This window comes from Nerophis ophidion, linkage group LG15 (assembly GCF_033978795.1).
Source record: "Nerophis ophidion isolate RoL-2023_Sa linkage group LG15, RoL_Noph_v1.0, whole genome shotgun sequence".
NCBI lineage: Eukaryota > Metazoa > Chordata > Actinopteri > Syngnathiformes > Syngnathidae > Nerophis > Nerophis ophidion.
Window position 1 is genome coordinate 4,331,842 of NC_084625.1, and position 20,712 is coordinate 4,352,553.

Sequence of the window (20,712 nt, forward strand, 5' to 3'; positions counted from 1 at the left end):
TATCTGTACGTTGATGTTACATCCATGATGTTGTTCACAACAACACAATCAAATGGGATTTGTTGTGGGTGTGTGGATTATTTGTACGTTGATGTTACATCCATGATGTCATTCACAACAACACAATCAAATGGGATTTGTTGTGGGTGTGTGGATTATTTGTATGTTGATGTTACATCCATGATGTCGTTCACAACAACACAATCAAATGGGATTTGTTGTGGTTGTGTGGATTATTTGTACGTTGATGTTACATCCATGATGTCGTTCACAACAACACAATCAAATGGGATTTGTTGTGGGTGTGTGGATTATCTGTACGTTGATGTTACATCCATGATGTTGTTCACAACAACACAATCAAATGGGATTTGTTGTGGGTGTGTGGATTATTTGTACGTTGATGTTACATCCATGATGTCATTCACAACAACACAATCAAATGGGATTTGTTGTGGGTGTGTGGATTATTTGTACGTTGATGTCCATGATGTCGTTCACAACAACACAATCAAATGGGATTTGTTGTGGGTGTGTGGATTATTTGTACGTTGATGTTACATCCATGATGTCGTTCACAACAACACAATCAAATGGGATTTGTTGTGGGTGTGTGGATTATTTGTACGTTGATGTCACATCCATGATGTCGTTCACAACAACACAATCAAATGCGATTTGTTGTGGGTGTGTGGATTATTTGTACGTTGATGTTACATCCATGATGTCGTTCACAACAACACAATCAAATGGGATTTGTTGTGGGTGTCCATCCATCCATCCATTTTCTACCGCTTATTCCCTTTCGGGGTGTGGATTATTTGTACGTTGATGTTACATCCATGATGTCGTTCACAACAACACAATCAAATGGGATTTGTTGTGGGTGTGTGGATTATTTGCACGTTGATGTTACATCCATGATGTCGTTCACAACAACACAATCAAATGGGATTTGTTGTGGGTGTGTGGATTATTTGTACGTTGATGTTACATCCATGATGTCGTTCACAACAACACAATCAAATGGGATTTGTTGTGGGTGTGTGGATTATTTGTACGTTGTTACATCCATGATGTCGTTCACAACAACACAATCAAATGGGATTTGTTGTGGATGTGTGGATTATTTGTACGTTGATGTTACATCCATGATGTCGTTCACAACAACACAACCAAATGGGTTTTGTTGTGGGTGTGTGGATTATTTGTACGTTGATGTTACATCCATGATGTCATTCACAACAACACAATCAAATGGGATTTGTTGTGGGTGTGTGGATTATTTGTACGTTGATGTTACATCCATGATGTCGTTCACAACAACACAATCAAATGGGATTTGTTGTGGGTGTGTGGATTATTTGTACGTTGATGTTACATCCATGATGTTGTTCACAACAACACAATCAAATGGGATTTGTTGTGGGTGTGTGGATTATTTGTACGTTGATGTTACATCCATGATGTCGTTCACAACAACACAACCAAATGGGATTTGTTGTTGGTGTGTGGATTATTTGTACGTTGATGTTACATCCATGATGTCGTTCAAAACAACACAATCAAATGGGATTTGTTGTGGGTGTGTGGATTATTTGTACGTTGATGTTACATCCATGATGACGTTCACAACAACACAACCAAATGGGATTTGTTGTGGGTGTGTGGATTATTTGCACGTTGATGTTACATCCATGATGTCGTTCGTAACAACACAATCAAATGCGATTTGTTGTGGGTGTGTGGATTATTTGTACGTTGATGTTACATCCATGATGTCGTTCACAACAACACAATCAAATGGGTTTTGTTGTGGGTGTGTGGATTATTTGTACGTTGATGTTACATCCATGATGTCGTTCACAACAACACAATCAAATGGGATTTTTTGTGGGTGTGTGGATTATTTGTACGTTGATGTTACATCCATGATGTCGTTCACAACAACACAATCAAATGGGATTTGTTGTGGGTGTGTGGATTATTTGTACGTTGATGTTACATCCATGATGTCGTTCACAACAACACAATCAAATGGGATTTGTTGTGGGTGTGTGGATTATTTGTACGTTGATGTTACATCCATGATGTCGTTCACAACAACACAATCAAATGGGATTTGTTGTGGGTGTGTGGATTATTTGTACGTTGATGTTACATCCATGATGTCGTTCACAACAACACAATCAAATGGGATTTGTTGTGGGTGTGTGGATTATTTGTACGTTGATGTTACATCCATGATGTCGTTCACAACAACACAACCAAATGGGATTTGTTGTGGGTGTGTGGATTATTTGTACGTTGATTTTACATCCATGATGTCGTTCACAACAACACAATCAAATGCGATTTGTTGTGGGTGTGTGGATTATTTGTACGTTGATGATACATCCATGATGTCGTTCACAACACAATCAAATGGGATTTGTTGTGGGTGTGTGGATTATTGTACGTTGATGTTACATTCATGATGTCGTTCACAACAACACAATCAAATGGGATTTGTTGTGGTTGTGTGGATTATTTCTACGTTGATGTTACATCCATGATGTTGTTCACAACAACACAATCAAATGGGTTTTGTTGTGGGTGTGTGGATTATTTGTACGTTGATGTTACATCCATGATGTCGTTCACAACAACACAATCAAATGGGATTTGTTGTGGGTGTGTGGATTATTTGCACGTTGATGTTACATCCATGATGTCGTTCACAACAACACAATCAAATGGGATTTGTTGTGGGTGTGTGGATTATTTGTACGTTGATGTTACATCCATGATGTCGTTCACAACAACACAATCAAATGGGATTTGTTGTGGGTGTGTGGATTATTTGTACGTTGATGTTACATCCATGATGTCGTTCACAACAACACAATCAAATGGGATTTGTTGTGGGTGTGTGGATTATTTGTACGTTGATGTTACATCCATGATGTCGTTCACAACAACACAATCAAATGGGTTTTTTTGTGGGTGTGTGGATTATTTGTACGTTGATGATACATCCATGATGTCGTTCACAACAACACAATCAAATGGGATTTGTTGTAAGTGTGTGGATTATTTGTACGTTGATGTTACATCCATGATGTCGTTCACAACAACACAATCAAATGGGATTTGTTGTAAGTGTGTGGATTATTTGTACGTTGATGTTACATCCATGATGTCGTTCACAACAACACAATCAAATGGGATTTGTTGTGGGTGTGTGGATTATTTGTACGTTGATGTTACATCCATGATGTCGTTCACAACAACACAACCAAATGGGATTTGTTGTGGGTGTGTGGATTATTTGTACGTTGATTTTACATCCATGATGTCGTTCACAACAACACAATCAAATGCGATTTGTTGTGGGTGTGTGGATTATTTGTACGTTGATGATACATCCATGATGTCGTTCACAACAACACAATCAAATGGGATTTGTTGTGGGTGTGTGGATTATTGTACGTTGATGTTACATTCATGATGTCGTTCACAACAACACAATCAAATGGGATTTGTTGTGGTTGTGTGGATTATTTCTACGTTGATGTTACATCCATGATGTTGTTCACAACAACACAATCAAATGGGTTTTGTTGTGGGTGTGTGGATTATTTGTACGTTGATGTTACATCCATGATGTCGTTCACAACAACACAATCAAATGGGATTTGTTGTGGGTGTGTGGATTATTTGTACGTTGATGTTACATCCATGATGTCGTTCACAACAACACAATCAAATGGGTTTTGTTGTGGGTGTGTGGATTATTTGTACGTTGATGTTACATCCATGATGTCGTTCACAACAACACAATCAAATGGGATTTGTTGTGGGTGTGTGGATTATTTGTACGTTGATGTTACATCCATGATGTCGTTCACAACAACACAATCAAATGGGATTTGTTGTGGGTGTGTGGATTATTTGTACGTTGATGTTACATCCATGATGTCGTTCACAACAACACAATCAAATGGGATTTGTTGTGGGTGTGTGGATTATTTGTACGTTGATGTTACATCCATGATGTCGTTCACAACAACACACTCAAATGGGTTTTGTTGTGGGTGTGTGGATTATTTGTACGTTGATGTTACATCCATGATGTCGTTCACAACAACACAATCAAATGGGATTTGTTGTGGGTGTGTGGATTATTTGTACGTTGATATTACATCCATGATGTCGTTCACAACAACACAATCAAATGGGATTTGTTGTGGGTGTGTGGATTATTTGTACGTTGATGTTACATCCATGATGTCGTTCACAACAACACAATCAAATGGGATTTGTTGTGGGTGTGTGGATTATTTGTACGTTGATGTTACATCCATGATGTCGTTCACAACAACACAATCAAATGGGTTTTGTTGTGGGTGTGTGTATTATTTGTACGTTTATGTTACATCCATGATGTCGTTCACAACAACACAACCAAATGGGATTTGTTGTGGGTGTGTGGATTATTTGTACGTTGATGATACATCCATGATGTTGTTCACAACAACACAATCAGATGAGATGTGTCGTGGGGGCATGGAATGTTTGTCCTTTGATGTTACATCCATGATGTCGTTAACAACAACACAAGCAGACGACATGGGTTGCGGGTGTATGGGTTGTCCTTGCTAGCTTTAGCTAATTGTTTTTGTTGCTGTTTCAAGTGTCCGTTTCCACAGTTTTGTTTAGGACGTGTTCCAGACATTGTATTTTCCCAAACAAATGTTAATTTTTCTCACAATGACATCATTTCACTCACATTTATGTCAATTTAACTGATATTCTGCGTTTTGCCCCTCTGTTCGTCCGTGGTTACATTAATGCGAGATCCCTAAATTCTAATAGATGTGGTCTTGTTTTCACTAATCACCCACTCATCCGTTTCACTGCTACAAGCTCAGATATTTGCATACACGTTGCGCGGCCCATTATAAGTATTTACTTTAAATTATTTTTATGATCTTGAGAATCCAAAACCGAAACTGTCCGATTAATTCCATGAATTGTCCAGCCCTAAATAGAAGGTTGCTTCATCAGTAACTGCACTCTTTGGTCAGTATGTGTGTCAGTGGGGTCAGGTATCTCACTTACCATCACAAGTGCTATATATTTTTAACTCTGACGCATAGCAGTTGTCACCCAGAAACTTAGAGAGCGCTATATCCAAAACCATAACTGTGCTGTAATTGCATGACTGTGCTACTTGAAGTATTCTGTCACGAGATGTTGTTGCACTGTTGTTCGTTGGCCGTCATGCCGCTGCCTTGCTGTGAAGTACGACTAAAGATGTTTTGTGTCTGCAGATGAAAAGCGGAGGTCGATCGCAGACTTCAGGGAAAACCTCTTCCTCCCCGAGAACGAGAAACTGTTTGTCTCCGTCAAAGCTCTGTCTGCTCTCTATCTGTCAAAAGTAGCAACTCAGGAAGCAGAGCAGACCATTTTAAAGCCGGTAAACCATCTCACTCTTGAACCCTTTTTACAGTCGTGACTATTCAGTTTTTATTGCCATTCAAAGTGTCGCTTTGTTAATGGTGTCTTACAAGCTTTACTAGAAGGAACTATGCCCTTGTAACGATCGCAAACCAATTAGTTTTATTGGCCGTGAACAATAAATGCCGCTCTTTCTACAACCCAGAACGTGCTTGCTTTATGTCCCCCACCAGGCTCAAGATCGCTCACCTGAACCACGGAGACGAGTGACTCGAATGAGGGTGAGTTCGAGCATCACGTGATTTTTGCAATCTTTTCTCTTTGCTGTATGTTGGATTTGAAGACATTTGCATGTTTTGTGTTGAAAGCATAAACTAATAACAATCAACAGTTGGGTTCACGTTGAGTGCCTACAGTTGTTGGTTGCCTTTGGAGTTCAGCTAACAAACTGACCTGTGCATCAATCAGCTGCTTTTTGGAAGGTAACAAAAGCATCTCATTAACCGGAGCATGGCAATGGAAACCTTGAAATCAGACCTGGTGCCAAATCATGACCACATCACTTTGTTCTTCAAAGATGGCCGAAGATGCCCAACTCGACAGAGGTGACCAGCTTGGACATCAATTAGGGACAAATCCGCAACTGTTCTCACAATCCCAAACTCCCAAAGAAACGTTGTCACAACAGCGTCAGAAATGTGAGCTGAGGAGACTCTTGAAGCACACACACCCTGAGCTGAAGATGCTGGATGAGGTGGTGGACGAGGAGCTTGCTGAGGTTTTGAACTCGGACTCCGAGGTGACAGCTGATAAGAGTGGATACGAGGGAGAAGTCCACTCCAGAAGGTTGCTATTTGAAAACAGTTCCCTGAGTGATAAAGTATCATCTTACAACCCCAGGATGCACATGGCTGAAGAAACGTTAGAAAAAGGGACTATCAGTAAAACATCAGCTGTGGTTGAGGACCCGAACGAGAGGTCAAGTCTTGTTCAACCAATGTTGGACTCTGACCAAAGTCTGCTTTCTAGCCCAGATCCCAACAGAGAGTGTGAGGAAGAGCCTATCAGAACAGATGTACAGGCAACCAGAAGGATGTTTGAAAGTCAGTGTGTGGAAACATCTCAGCCGAATTCAGATACCAAGCAGGGGCGTAAAGTTTCTAATTCAGGTGATGCCATGGCGTTAATCCAAGGACAGCAAGCCCAAAAGTGCGAACCATGCAATACTCATGGAGATGGAGACGTTTCAACACAGTTTGTGGGAAAAGAAGACAGTATAAAAACCAAAGCGGCCCTGATGCAAAACAACCCATTCGTGTCACAGAACATAAAAGAACTCTCCCACTTTCACACGAAGAAACCAAGTCCAGCAGCAGAAGATGATATTTACGCTATAGTTAAGGACAGAGCCCATTTGTTTGAGTCAATGCCGTTTGACAGAATCAGACGCCAGAACAAGGACGAAATAGAAACGATGGTAGAGACGCTCAAAGAATCACTGCACTCTCTCCATCGCCTCAACGTCATTCACGGCAATGGTTCCATCATTGAAGTAAACGAGACCACGCGAGCCAAAAAGGCAGAGTACACCATATCAGAGAGAATACCTGAAATAAATGAAGAGGTTTCCGAAGGTAATTTCCAAAACTTGGTCCTGCGTGTTCTGCCACGAGCCAACCTGAAGCCTCAGGTGACTTACCTGAAGGAGGCTTGTGACGGAGAGATAAAGAACTCATTGCTAATTGTACCCGTGAACCAGCATCAGGAGTGTAAAACTGCTAATGTGCTGCAATTTATTGAGGATGTTCTTAATCAAGATAACTCTCTGAGGAAAGGCGTGATCATCCAGGAGGATAACAAATCCGAAGACATCATCGTTTACTCCCTTTACAAGTATTCGGACGAGGAAGATGTGAGACGATATTGTCCTCCACAAGCGCGTTGTTCAGAGATGAACACACGCAAGTCTCCGGTCGTCTCCCCAGATAGGACCTGTCAAGTTTCAAGCCATCCTGCAGTCAAAGGAAATGTGAAATTATTCAAAAGTTGCATTGAGAAGGGAGAACTGGAGTATCTGAAAACTCTTCAGGCAGAGGCAACAGTTGGAGAACTGACGACGGAACAAATCGCAGCGATTCAACCTGAGCATGCAGACGAGGGTGCTCGAGAGTGGGCACCAGTGGATGTGAAGAAGCTGAGAAGTATGTTTTCCGGAGGTCAAAACCCGAGCCAACCTGACGGAATCACAATTTCTCCAAGACTAAACTTGACACCAGATGTCCCTCCACGTGAAACCAAGAAATGTAGCACCAAAGCTCATGAAGAAGTTAAAGACTCCTTCAGTTTGTCGCAATTTGACACACGGTATGGAGACGCAGTCTTCCTAGATGAGTTAGTGGAGGTGGTCGAAGACAATGAAGTGTCCAACCTTCAAACTGCAATTCACAGCCTCCAACAGGCCACAACGGAAGCTAAATCTTTGCATAAGTCATTGCAAGAAAAGCAGAAACCTATCGAGCAACCAGTTGATGTCAACTCACAGGAGATACACATCGAACAAAACACGTTGCCAAAAGACTGTGGACAATCAGAACAGGCAGTCTTCGGCATCAATTCGGCTTCAGATAGTACAACTTGTCTAAAAGATGGTGCTTCTGAAGAAACTCACAGAGCTGAGGATGTCCAGGAATGCCACTTCCACACTGCTGTGGTCCCTCCAGATGTTTCAGAAACGTCCACACAAGAGAGAGAGGAAAACGTACTTCAAGGTAAACTCAAGGCGGCCTTGGATTCCCTGGAAAGGTCCAACATTAACGTCAGCAAAGGAGATTTCAGAGCAGCAATGATATATCGTAACTCCTCAAAACCTCCTCAAGAAAGACTGAAAACTGATGCGGTTTCTGTTGAAAAGACAGTCGACCAAGACGTTTGTGTACCATCGTCTCATTTGAGTCAAAATACGGTCAGAGAAGAAGGGATCAACACCACAAACGCGGAGTCTACAAGGAAAGGCAAATTCACAAGTGTATCTGAGAAAAGCAGAAGGAATGTTGGCCCGAAACCAGACATCCCTCCAAAACCTGAACACCTGAAAGCAAAGGAACATAAACAGTCAAACACCGAGAAACACACAACTAAGCTACTTAAAGATGAAAATACAACAAACCCAGATCAACCTGAGGCAGATTTGTCGAAAAGAAACACTGCTATGGTCTTTGAACAAGATGTGCTGGGTTCGGAAAGATCTGGTGTGACAGAAACTAATTCACAGACATCTCTGGAAATTGACAATGAACAACCAATCCAAGTAACCACGGAAAAAGACCACAAAGAAGAGATATATGTCCCCCAGGACATCCCAGTGGGAGACAAGATTAATGACAGCGAGGAAATCCACTTAGACTTCAACGAGGCATGTCAAATGTTTGGCGGCAAAAAGGCTCCTTCGAAGAAGAAGCCACCTGTGAAACCAAAAAGAGTGAAACTGGCTCAATCTCACAACAAAGACGCCGAGGACGTATCTGAAGTGAGACAAGTAGATGTCCAATCACAACCAACTCTACTCGATCAGTCGCACGGTAATCCACCTGGACAGAAAGACCAGCCAAAAACTAAACAGGACGCTAAGGTTGCGTTGAGGCAAAAGAAGGGAAGGACGGAGACGGAGGATGAACGGCGACAGCGTCTCTCAGTCCACATGGACGAGATCATGCGGGGAAACATTTCGGCCGCCATGGAGATCTTTGACAACCTGCGAAAGCGGGAAGAGCTGCAGAGCATCCTCTGTCGAGTTGAAGAAATGGAGGAGGACACCAGCAAGGTGGATGTCAGGTCGCTGAGGAGAGTGTTCGAGGACGTTCCCGACTGGGTTGTTCGCTCCAACGAAAAGAAAGAAAAGCCGGTAAAGAAAGAACTCAAAGGAGAGACGCTGACACTATCGGACCATAAATCCCCCATGGCGCAGGTTTTTGGAGATCTGGAAAGAGCCAGTGAGGAGATAATGAATCTCAAAGAGCAGACGCTAGCAAGGCTGGTGGACATAGAGGACGCCATCAAGAAGGCTCTATATTCCGTCTCCACGCTGAAATCGGACTCCGACATAGCTGGTCTGTCTTGCCTGTTCAAGGAGTCTTTGGGAAGCATGCAAGGATCCTCTGCTAACATTAGCAAAATAAGCATCGGCTCGAGCAAAACTAAACCACTGCAAGAAGAAGAAGTCCTCACAGCTCCAGCCGGGGGACAGAACCTTGAAAGGACTCCACAGGGCACATCTTCACCTGCGTTCATCTCTATCCAGTCAGCTGCCAGAAAGCCTCCAGAGACCGCCCTCGGCCCAACATGCCAGCACAGTCAAAGGCCAGAAGAGACTTTCCGCACGACCAAAGTCCTTCGATGCAACAGTCCTGGTCTGAACAGGACGAAGGACGACAGCAAGGAATCTAACTCGACTCCACGGGAGATCAGCGTACTGGAGGTGCACACGGACCTCCACGGGAGCACCGAGGCCATCACGGAAAACTACGCAAGGACGGACGCCTGCGGGAACAAGATTTACTCCTCAAAAACGTCCGCTGTGGTCACCGCTCCGCCTGAAAGCGTCGCCTCGTCCGCAGCTCCGGTCGTGGTCATGCCGGCGATGTGTCAGATCGCCGCATACACCGAGGTCCCCCTGCCGGGCGAGGACCACAAGCAGTCCTGAAAACCCTTCTCACGTGTACAGAACTCATGTTTGGTTACGCTTTCATATTGTCCTCCACTTTTCTTGGTGTTTTGGAGATAAAAACCCGTCCTAACTGCCTGGTTGTCTCATCAGTTCCAAGCAAGTCCTTCCGAGACCTGCTCGGCCTGTCTCAAGCCCGTCTACCCCATGGAGAAAATGACGGCGGACAAATACATTTTTCACAAACGTTGCTTCTGCTGTAAAAAGTGCAAGAAAACTCTCAGGTGAGGAAAAACAAACAAACTTTAAAACCAATCAGCAGCTTGCAAGGCAGAGGTGGGCGATACTGCCGATGTTGGTATCGATCTGATACCAAGTCACTAAAACGATTTGGCACATTTAAATTTGGGAGGAATGATTTTGGAAAAGAACACAAATGAGTGAAAAGCAGAACAAATACAAATGTTGCTTCTTTTTGTCTTTGTTAAGAGAGTGAGAAGCAACACAACAACGTAAACCTACAACACAACAACTTTCAGCCAAAACATGATTGCAAAAAACACAACAAATGCAAACGCCACAACACAACAACTTTAATCCTCAACGCAAAAACAACAAAAACCCACAACACAACAACTAGTAGCCACAAAATGATTGCAAAAACAAAAACGCTTTAGCACAACAACTTTCAGCCACAACACAACAACTTTTAGCCACACAATGATTGCAAAAACCACAACAAATGCAAACGCTTTGACACAACTTTCAGCCACAACGCAACATAAACCCACAACACAACAACTTTTAGCCACAAAGCAACAACATAAAGCCACAACATAACAACTTTCAGCCACAACGCAATAACATAAACCCACAACACAACAACTTTCAGCCACAGCGCAACAACATAAACCCACAACACAACAACTTTCAGCGACAACGCAACAACATAAAGCCACAACACAACAACGTTCAGCCACAACGCAACAACATAAACCCACAACACAACAACTTTCAGCCACAACGCAACAACATAAAGCCACAACACAACAACTTTCAGCCACAACGCAACAACATAAACCCACAACACAACAACTTTCAGCGACAACGCAACAACATAAAGCCACAACGCAACATAAACCCACAACACAACAACTTTCAGCCACAACGCAACAACATAAAGCCACAACACAACAACGTTCAGCCACAACGCAACAACATAAACCCACAACACAACAACTTTCAGCAACAACATAAAGCCACAACACAACAACTTTCAGCCAAAACATGATTGCAAAAAACACAACAAATGCAAACGCCACAACACAACAACTTTAATCCTCAACGCAAAAACAACAAAAACCCACAACACAACAACTAGTAGCCACAAAATGATTGCAAAAACAAAAACGCTTTAGCACAACTTTCAGCCACAACGCAACATGAAGCCACAACACAACAACTTTTAGCCACACAATGATTGCAAAAACCACAACAAATGCAAACGCTTTAACACAATTTTCAGCCACAACACAACAACTTTCAGCCACAACATGATTGCAAAAAACACAACAAATGCAAACGCTTTAACACAACTTTCAACCACAACACAACAACTCTCAGCCACAACGCAACAACCTAGAGCCACAACACAACAACATAAAGCCACGACACAACAACTTTCAGCCACAACACAACAACATAAATCCACAACACAACAACTTTCACCCACAACGCAACAACATAAACCCACAACACAACAACTTTCAGCCACAACGCAACAACAAAAAGCCACAATGCCACAACTTTCAGCCACAACGCAACAACATAGAGCCACAACGCAACATAAACCCACAACAGAACAACTTTCAGCCACAACGCAACAAAATAAACCCACAACACAACAACTTTCAGCCACAACGCAACAACATAAAGCCACAACACAACATTCAGCCACAAAGCAACAACATAAACCCACAACACAACAACGTTCAGCCACAAAGCAACAACATAAACCCACAACACGACATCTTTCAGCCACAACGCAACAACATAAATCCACAACACAACAACTTTCAGCCACAACGCAACATAAATCCACAACACAACAACTTTCAGCCACAACGCAACATAAATCCACAACACAACAACTTTCAGCCACAACGCAACATCAATCCACAATACAACAACTCTCAGCCACAACGCAACAACATAGAGCCACAACACAACAACATAAAGCCACAACACAACAACGTTCAGCCACAAAGCAACAACATAAACCCACAACACGACATCTTTCAGCCACAACGCAACAACATAAATCCACAACACAACAACTTTCAGCCACAACGCAACATAAACCCACAATACAACAACTCTCAGCCACAACGCAACAACATAGAGCCACAACACAACAACATAAAGCCACAACGCAACATAAATCCACAACACAACAACTTTCAGCCACAACGCAACAACATAAAGCCACAACGCAACAACATAAACCCACAACACAACAACTTTCAGCCACAACGCAACAACAAAATGCCACAATGCCACAACTTTCAGCCAGAATGCAACAACATAATGCCACAACACAACTTTCAGCCACATGATTGCAAAAAACAACAAATGCAAACACCACAACACAACAACTTTAAACCGTAACACAACAACATTTAGCCACACAATGAGTGCAAAAACCACAACAAATGCAAACGCTTTAACACAATCTTCAGCCACAACAACTTTCAGCCACAATGCAACAACATAAAACCACAACACAACAACTTTCAGCAACAGCATGATTGCAAAAAACACAACAAATGCAAACACCACGACGCAACAATTTTAATCCTCAACGCAACTACTTTAAACCACTATACAACAACAACTACAACCCACAACACAACAACTATTAGCCACAAAATGATTGCAAAAACGAAAAATGCAAACGCTTTAGCACAACTTCCAGCCACAACGCAACAACATAAAGCCACAACACAACAACTTTCAGCCACATGATTGCGAAAAACAACAAATGCAAACATCACAACACAACAATTTTAAAATGCAACACAACTTTTAGCCACACAATGATTGCAAAAAACACAACAAATGCAAACGCCCTAACACAATTTTCAGCCACAACACAACAACTTTCAGCCACAACGCAACATAAACCCACAACACAACAACTTCCAGCCACAACGCAACAACATAAAGCCACAACACAACACCTTTCAACCACAACATTAGTGCAAAAAACACAACAAATGCAAACGCCACAACAACTTTAATCCTCAACGCAACTACTTTAAACAAAACACAACAACTTTAAACCACAACACAACAACTTTTACCCACACAATGATTGCAAAAACCACAACAAATGCAAACGCTTTAACACAATTTTCAGCCACAACACAACATTTTAAACCACAACGCAACAACATAAAGCCACAACACAACAACTTTCAGCCACATGATTGCAAAAAACAAAAAATGCCAACACCACAAAACAACTTTAAACCGCAACACAACTTTTAGCCACACAATGAATTAAAAAACCACAACAAATACAAACGATTTAACACAATTTTCAGCCACAACACAACATTTTAAACCACAACGCAACAACGAAAAGCTACAACACAACAACTTTAAACCACAACACAACAACTTTTACCCACACAATGATTGCAAAAACCACAACAAATGCGAACGCTTTAACACAATTTTCAGCCACAACACAACAACTTTCAGCCACATGATTGCAAAAAACAAAAAATGCAAACACCACAACACAACTTTAAACCGCAACACAACTTTTAGCCACACAATTAAAAAAACACAACAAATACAAACAATTTAACACAATTTTCAGCCACAACACAACATTTTAAACCACAACGCAACAACAAAAAGCTACAACACAACAACTTTAAACCACAACACAACAACTTTTAGCCACACAATGATTGCAAAAACAACAACAAATGCAAACGCTTTAACACAATTTTCAGCCACAACACAACAACTTTCAGCCTCTACACAACTTTCAGCCACAACATAATTGCAAAAACCACAACAAATGCAAACGCTTTAACACAACTTTCAGCCACAAAACATTAACCCACAACACAACAACTTTCAGCCACAACACATACACCCACAACACAACAACTATCAGCCACAACACAACAACAAAGCCATAACACAACTGCAAAAAACACAAACTTTAATCTGCAACGCAACTACTTTAAACCACAACACAACTACAACCCACAACACAACAACTATTAGCCACAAAATGATTGCAAAAACAAAAATGCAAACGCTTTAACACAAAAACTTTCAGCCACAACGCAACAACATAAAAGCCACAACACAACAACTTTCAGCCACATGACTGCAAAAAACAACAAATGCAAACACCACAACAACTTTAAACCACAACACAACAACTTTTAGCCACACAATGATTACAAAAACCACAACAAATGCAAACGCTTTAACACAACTTTCAGCCACAAAACATTCACCCACAACACAACAACTTTCAGCCACAACACATACACCCACAACACAACAACTATCAGCCACAACACAACAACAAAGCCATAACACAACTGCAAAAAACACAACAAACTTTAATCTGCAACGCAACTACTTTAAACCACAACACAACTACAACCCACAACACAACAACTATTAGCCACAAAATGATTGCAAAAACAAAAATGCAAACGCTTTAACACAAAAACTTTCAGCCACAACGCAACAACATAAAAGCCACAACACAACAACTTTCAGCCACATGATTGCGAAAAACAACAAATGCAAACATCACAACACAACAATTTTAAAATGCAACACAACTTTTAGCCACACAATGATTGCAAAAAACACAACAAATGCAAACGCCCTAACACAATTTTCAGCCACAACACAACAACTTTCAGCCACAACGCAACATAAACCCACAACACAACAACTTCCAGCCACAACGCAAGAACATAAAGCCACAACACAACACCTTTCAACCACAACATTAGTGCAAAAAACACAACAAATGCAAACGCCACAACAACTTTAATCCTCAACGCAACTACTTTAAACAAAACACAACAACTTTAAACCACAACACAACAACTTTTACCCACACAATGATTGCAAAAACCACAACAAATGCAAACGCTTTAACACAATTTTCAGCCACAACACAACATTTTAAACCACAACGCAACAACATAAAGCCACAACACAACAACTTTCAGCCACATGATTGCAAAAAACAAAAAATGCCAACACCACAAAACAACTTTAAACCGCAACACAACTTTTAGCCACACAATGAATTAAAAAACCACAACAAATACAAACGATTTAACACAATTTTCAGCCACAACACAACATTTTAAACCACAACGCAACAACGAAAAGCTACAACACAACAACTTTAAACCACAACACAACAACTTTTACCCACACAATGATTGCAAAAACCACAACAAATGCGAACGCTTTAACACAATTTTCAGCCACAACACAACAACTTTCAGCCACATGATTGCAAAAAACAAAAAATGCAAACACCACAACACAACTTTAAACCGCAACACAACTTTTAGCCACACAATTAAAAAAACACAACAAATACAAACAATTTAACACAATTTTCAGCCACAACACAACATTTTAAACCACAACGCAACAACAAAAAGCTACAACACAACAACTTTAAACCACAACACAACAACTTTTAGCCACACAATGATTGCAAAAACAACAACAAATGCAAACGCTTTAACACAATTTTCAGCCACAACACAACAACTTTCAGCCTCTACACAACTTTCAGCCACAACATAATTGCAAAAACCACAACAAATGCAAACGCTTTAACACAACTTTCAGCCACAAAACATTAACCCACAACACAACAACTTTCAGCCACAACACATACACCCACAACACAACAACTATCAGCCACAACACAACAACAAAGCCATAACACAACTGCAAAAAACACAAACTTTAATCTGCAACGCAACTACTTTAAACCACAACACAACTACAACCCACAACACAACAACTATTAGCCACAAAATGATTGCAAAAACAAAAATGCAAACGCTTTAACACAAAAACTTTCAGCCACAACGCAACAACATAAAAGCCACAACACAACAACTTTCAGCCACATGACTGCAAAAAACAACAAATGCAAACACCACAACAACTTTAAACCACAACACAACAACTTTTAGCCACACAATGATTACAAAAACCACAACAAATGCAAACGCTTTAACACAACTTTCAGCCACAAAACATTCACCCACAACACAACAACTTTCAGCCACAACACATACACCCACAACACAACAACTATCAGCCACAACACAACAACAAAGCCATAACACAACTGCAAAAAACACAACAAACTTTAATCTGCAACGCAACTACTTTAAACCACAACACAACTACAACCCACAACACAATAACTATTAGCCACAAAATGATTGCAAAAACAAAAATGCAAACGCTTTAACACAAAAACTTTCAGCCACAACGCAACAACATAAAAGCCACAACACAACAACTTTCAGCCACATGACTGCAAAAAACAACAAATGCAAACACCACAACAACTTTAAACCACAACACAACAACTTTTAGCCACACAATGATTACAAAAACCACAACAAATGCAAACGCTTTAACACAACTTTCAGCCACAAAACATTCACCCACAACACAACAACTTTCAGCCACAACACATACACCCACAACACAACAACTATCAGCCACAACACAACAACAAAGCCATAACACAACTGCAAAAAACACAACAAACTTTAATCTGCAACGCAACTACTTTAAACCACAACACAACTACAACCCACAACACAACAACTATTAGCCACAAAATGATTGCAAAAACAAAAATGCAAACGCTTTAACACAAAAACTTTCAGAAACAACGCAACAACATAAAGCCACAACACAACAACTTTCAGCCACAACACAACTGCAAAAAATCCAACAAACTTTAATCCACAACGCAACTACTTTAAACCACAACACAACAACAACATGAACCCATAATGTTGTCATTATGGTGGTACTTAATGAATACTTAGGTCTACTACACTACTGTACTAGTTGTCATTATGGTGGTACTTAATGAATACTTAGGTCTACTACACTACTGTACTAGTTGTCATTATGGTGGTACTTAATGAATACTTAGGTCTACTACACTACTGTATTTAATGTCATTATGGTGGTACTTAATGAATACTTAGGTCTACTACACTACTGTATTTAATGTTGTCATTATGGTGGTACTTAATGAATACTTAGGTCTACTACACTACTGTATTTAATGTTGTCGTTATGGTGGTACTCAAAGAATACTTAGGCCTACTACACTACTGTAGTTAATGTCATTATGGTGGCACTTAATGAATACTTAGGTTTACTACACTACTGTATGTTGTCATTATGGTGGTACTTAATGAATACTTAGGTCTACTACGCTACTGTATTTTAATGTTGTCATTATGGTGGTACTTAATGAATACTTAGGTCTACTACACTACTGTATTTAATGTTGTCATTATGTTGGTACTTAGGTCTACTACACTACTGTATTTAATGTTGTCATTATGGTGGTACTTAATGAATACTTAGATCTACTACACTACTGTATTTAATGTTGTCATTATGGTGGTACTTAATGAATACTTAGGTCTACTACACTACTGTACTAGTTGTCATTATGGTGGTACTTAATGAATACTTAGGTCTACTATGCTACTGTACTTTAATGTTGTCATTATGGTGGTACTTAATGAATACTTAGGTCTACAACACTACTGTACTTTACTGTTGTCATTATGGTGGTACTTAATGAACACTTAGGTCTACTACACTACTGTACTTTAATGTTGTCATTATGGTGGTACTTAATGAATACTTAGGTCTACTACACTACTGTATGTTGTCATTATGGTGGTACTTAATGAATACTTAGGTCTACTACACTACTGTATTTTAATGTTGTCATTATGGTGGTACTTAATGAAGAGTTGGGCCTACTATGCTACTGTGTTTAAAGTCTATATGGTGGTACTTAATGAATACTTAAGTCTACTACACTACTGTATGTTGTCATCATGGTGGTACTTAATGAATACTTAGGTCTACTACACTACTGTATTTAATGTTGTCATTATGTTGGTACTTAATGAATACTTAGATCTACTACACTACTGTATTTAATGTTGTCATTATGGTGGTACTTAATGAATACTTAGGTCTACTACACTACTGTACTAGTTGTCATTATGGTGGTACTTAATGAATACTTAGATCAACTACACTACTGTATTTTAATGTTGTCATTACGGTGGTACTTAATGAATACTTAGGTCTACTACACTACTGTATTTTAATGTTGTCATTACGGTGGTACTTGATGAATACTTAGGTCTACTACACTACTGTACTAGTTGTCATTATGGTGGTACTTAATGAATACTTGGGTCTACTATGCTACTGTACTTTAATGTTGGTACTTGGTAAAAGAAAGTTTGAGAGCCACTGAAGTCGATTTGTTCAAAGTGCAGCTTGGAAAGCATTTATGGCAGCCAGCTTGTTGTTTTTTTTTATTGTCCCTCGTCATATTGTGAAAATAAAATGAGTAAGTTATCATTGATATCATTACTGTATCGAACTTCACAAAATAATAAAAGGTATATTTATTTTTGAACTGAACAGAAGTCTTGACAAAGCCGGGCCTCCATTAAACATTGCAATCACACACATTATAGTCAGACTTTTAAAAAAAACTTACCTGTCGAGCTTTTCAAGGGTGATTAAAGTCCAGAGGTTCCACTTTAAACATCTTTTTATGGTCAAAAAAACGTAATCTTGTTGAGTTTGTCCGAGCTCTCATTTTGAACCAGGAAGAAAGAACCAGGAAGTGATTGTTTTGTTGGTTTTAGTCCCACAAAACAACATAATATTCTCTTTCTTTCTTCATCTGTGCTTCCGGTGTTTAAATATCATACTTTGGAGAAGCTGCTCACTTAAAGAAGAGCGTTAAAGCTCCTTCCAGCTCAGTAACAGCTGCTAATAATTGCTCAACTAAGTGGACTCAGCAGGGGTGCGTTCAGGACCTGTTGCTTCTTTTGCAACACTTTAAAGATTAAACAACTCTTTTTGAGCTTTAAAGACCTACAGAAAGCCACTACTACCGATAGTTTATATATCAATGATGAAATATTAATATTGCAACACATGCCAATACGGCCTTTTTAGTTGACTAAATTGCAATTTGAAATTTAGCGCGAAGTATCCTGTTGAAAACATCACGGATTGTAGCGGACATTTAGTTCCAGCCCGTTCCCAGCTATAAGTCGTCTGCTTTAATCGGATAATTCCACAGTATTCTTGACATCTGTGTTGCTGAATCTTTTGCAATTTGTTCAATTAATAATGGAGACGTCAAAGAAGAAAGATGTAATGGGAAGCGGTGTATTTCGGCTGCCTTTAGCCACACAAACACAGCCGGTGTTTCTTTGTTTACATTCCCGAAGGCGAAGCTTTACTTTGGAACAGAGCGGTCAAGCGAACACGGTTCTCTACCACATGTCAACCGGCAGGTTTCGATGAGAAAATGGTGGTAATAAGTCGGCTCTTACCGTAGACAGTTTATATATCAATGATGAAATCTTAACATTGCAACACATGCCAATACGGCCTTTTTAGTTTACTAAATTGCAATTTTAAATTTCGCGCGAAGTATCCTGTTGAAAACGTCGGTATGATGACGCGCACGCGTGACGTCACGGATTATAGCGGACATTTTGTTCCAGTCCCGATCCCAGCTATAAGTTGTCTGCTCTAATCGCATAATTACACAGTATTCTTGACATCTGTGTTGCTGAATCTTTTGCAATGTGTTCAATTAATAATGGAGACGTCAAAGAAGAAAGATGTAGGTGCAACACAAACACAGACTGTTTCTTTGTTTACATTCCCGAAGGCGAAGCTTTACTTTGGAACAGAGCGGTCAAGCGAACACGGTTCTCTACCACATGTCAACCGGCAGGTTTCTTTGAGAAAATGGTGGTAATAAGTCGGCTCTTACCGTAGACAGTTTATACATCAATGATGAAATACTAACATTGCAACACATGCCAATACGGCCTTTTTAGTTTACTAAATTGCAATTTTAAATTTCGCGCGAAGTATCCTGTTGAAAACGTCACGGATTGTAGCGGACATTTTGTTCCAGCCCGTTCCCAGCTATAAGTCGTCTGCTTTAATCGCATAATTCCACAGTATTCTTGACATCTGTGTTGCTGAATCTTTCGCAATTTGTTCAATTAATAATGGAGACGTCAAAGAAGAAAGATGTAATGGGAAGCGGTGTATTTCGGCTGCCTTTAGCCACACAAACACAGCCGGTGTTTCTTTGTTTACATTCCCGAAGGCAAAGCTTTACTTTGGAACAGAGCGGTCAAGCGAACACGGTTCTCTACCACATGTCAACCGGCAGGTTTCGATGAGAAAATGGTGGTAATAAATCGGCT

At 40.2% G+C, this 20,712-nt stretch overlaps 1 protein-coding gene across 1 annotated transcript in view; it reads left to right on the top strand.

Moving 5' to 3' along the window:
* Positions 1-20,712, top strand: part of LOC133569898 (xin actin-binding repeat-containing protein 1) — a 47,611-nt gene that overhangs the window by 12,162 nt on the left and 14,737 nt on the right. The window contains exons 6-8 of the mRNA XM_061922487.1: positions 5,316-5,461; positions 5,676-5,723; positions 6,020-10,386. Of these exons, the coding sequence (XP_061778471.1) occupies positions 5,316-5,461; positions 5,676-5,723; positions 6,020-10,141 (4,316 nt within the window). The 3' untranslated portion in view covers positions 10,142-10,386. The remainder of the gene's footprint in view (positions 1-5,315; positions 5,462-5,675; positions 5,724-6,019; positions 10,387-20,712) is intronic.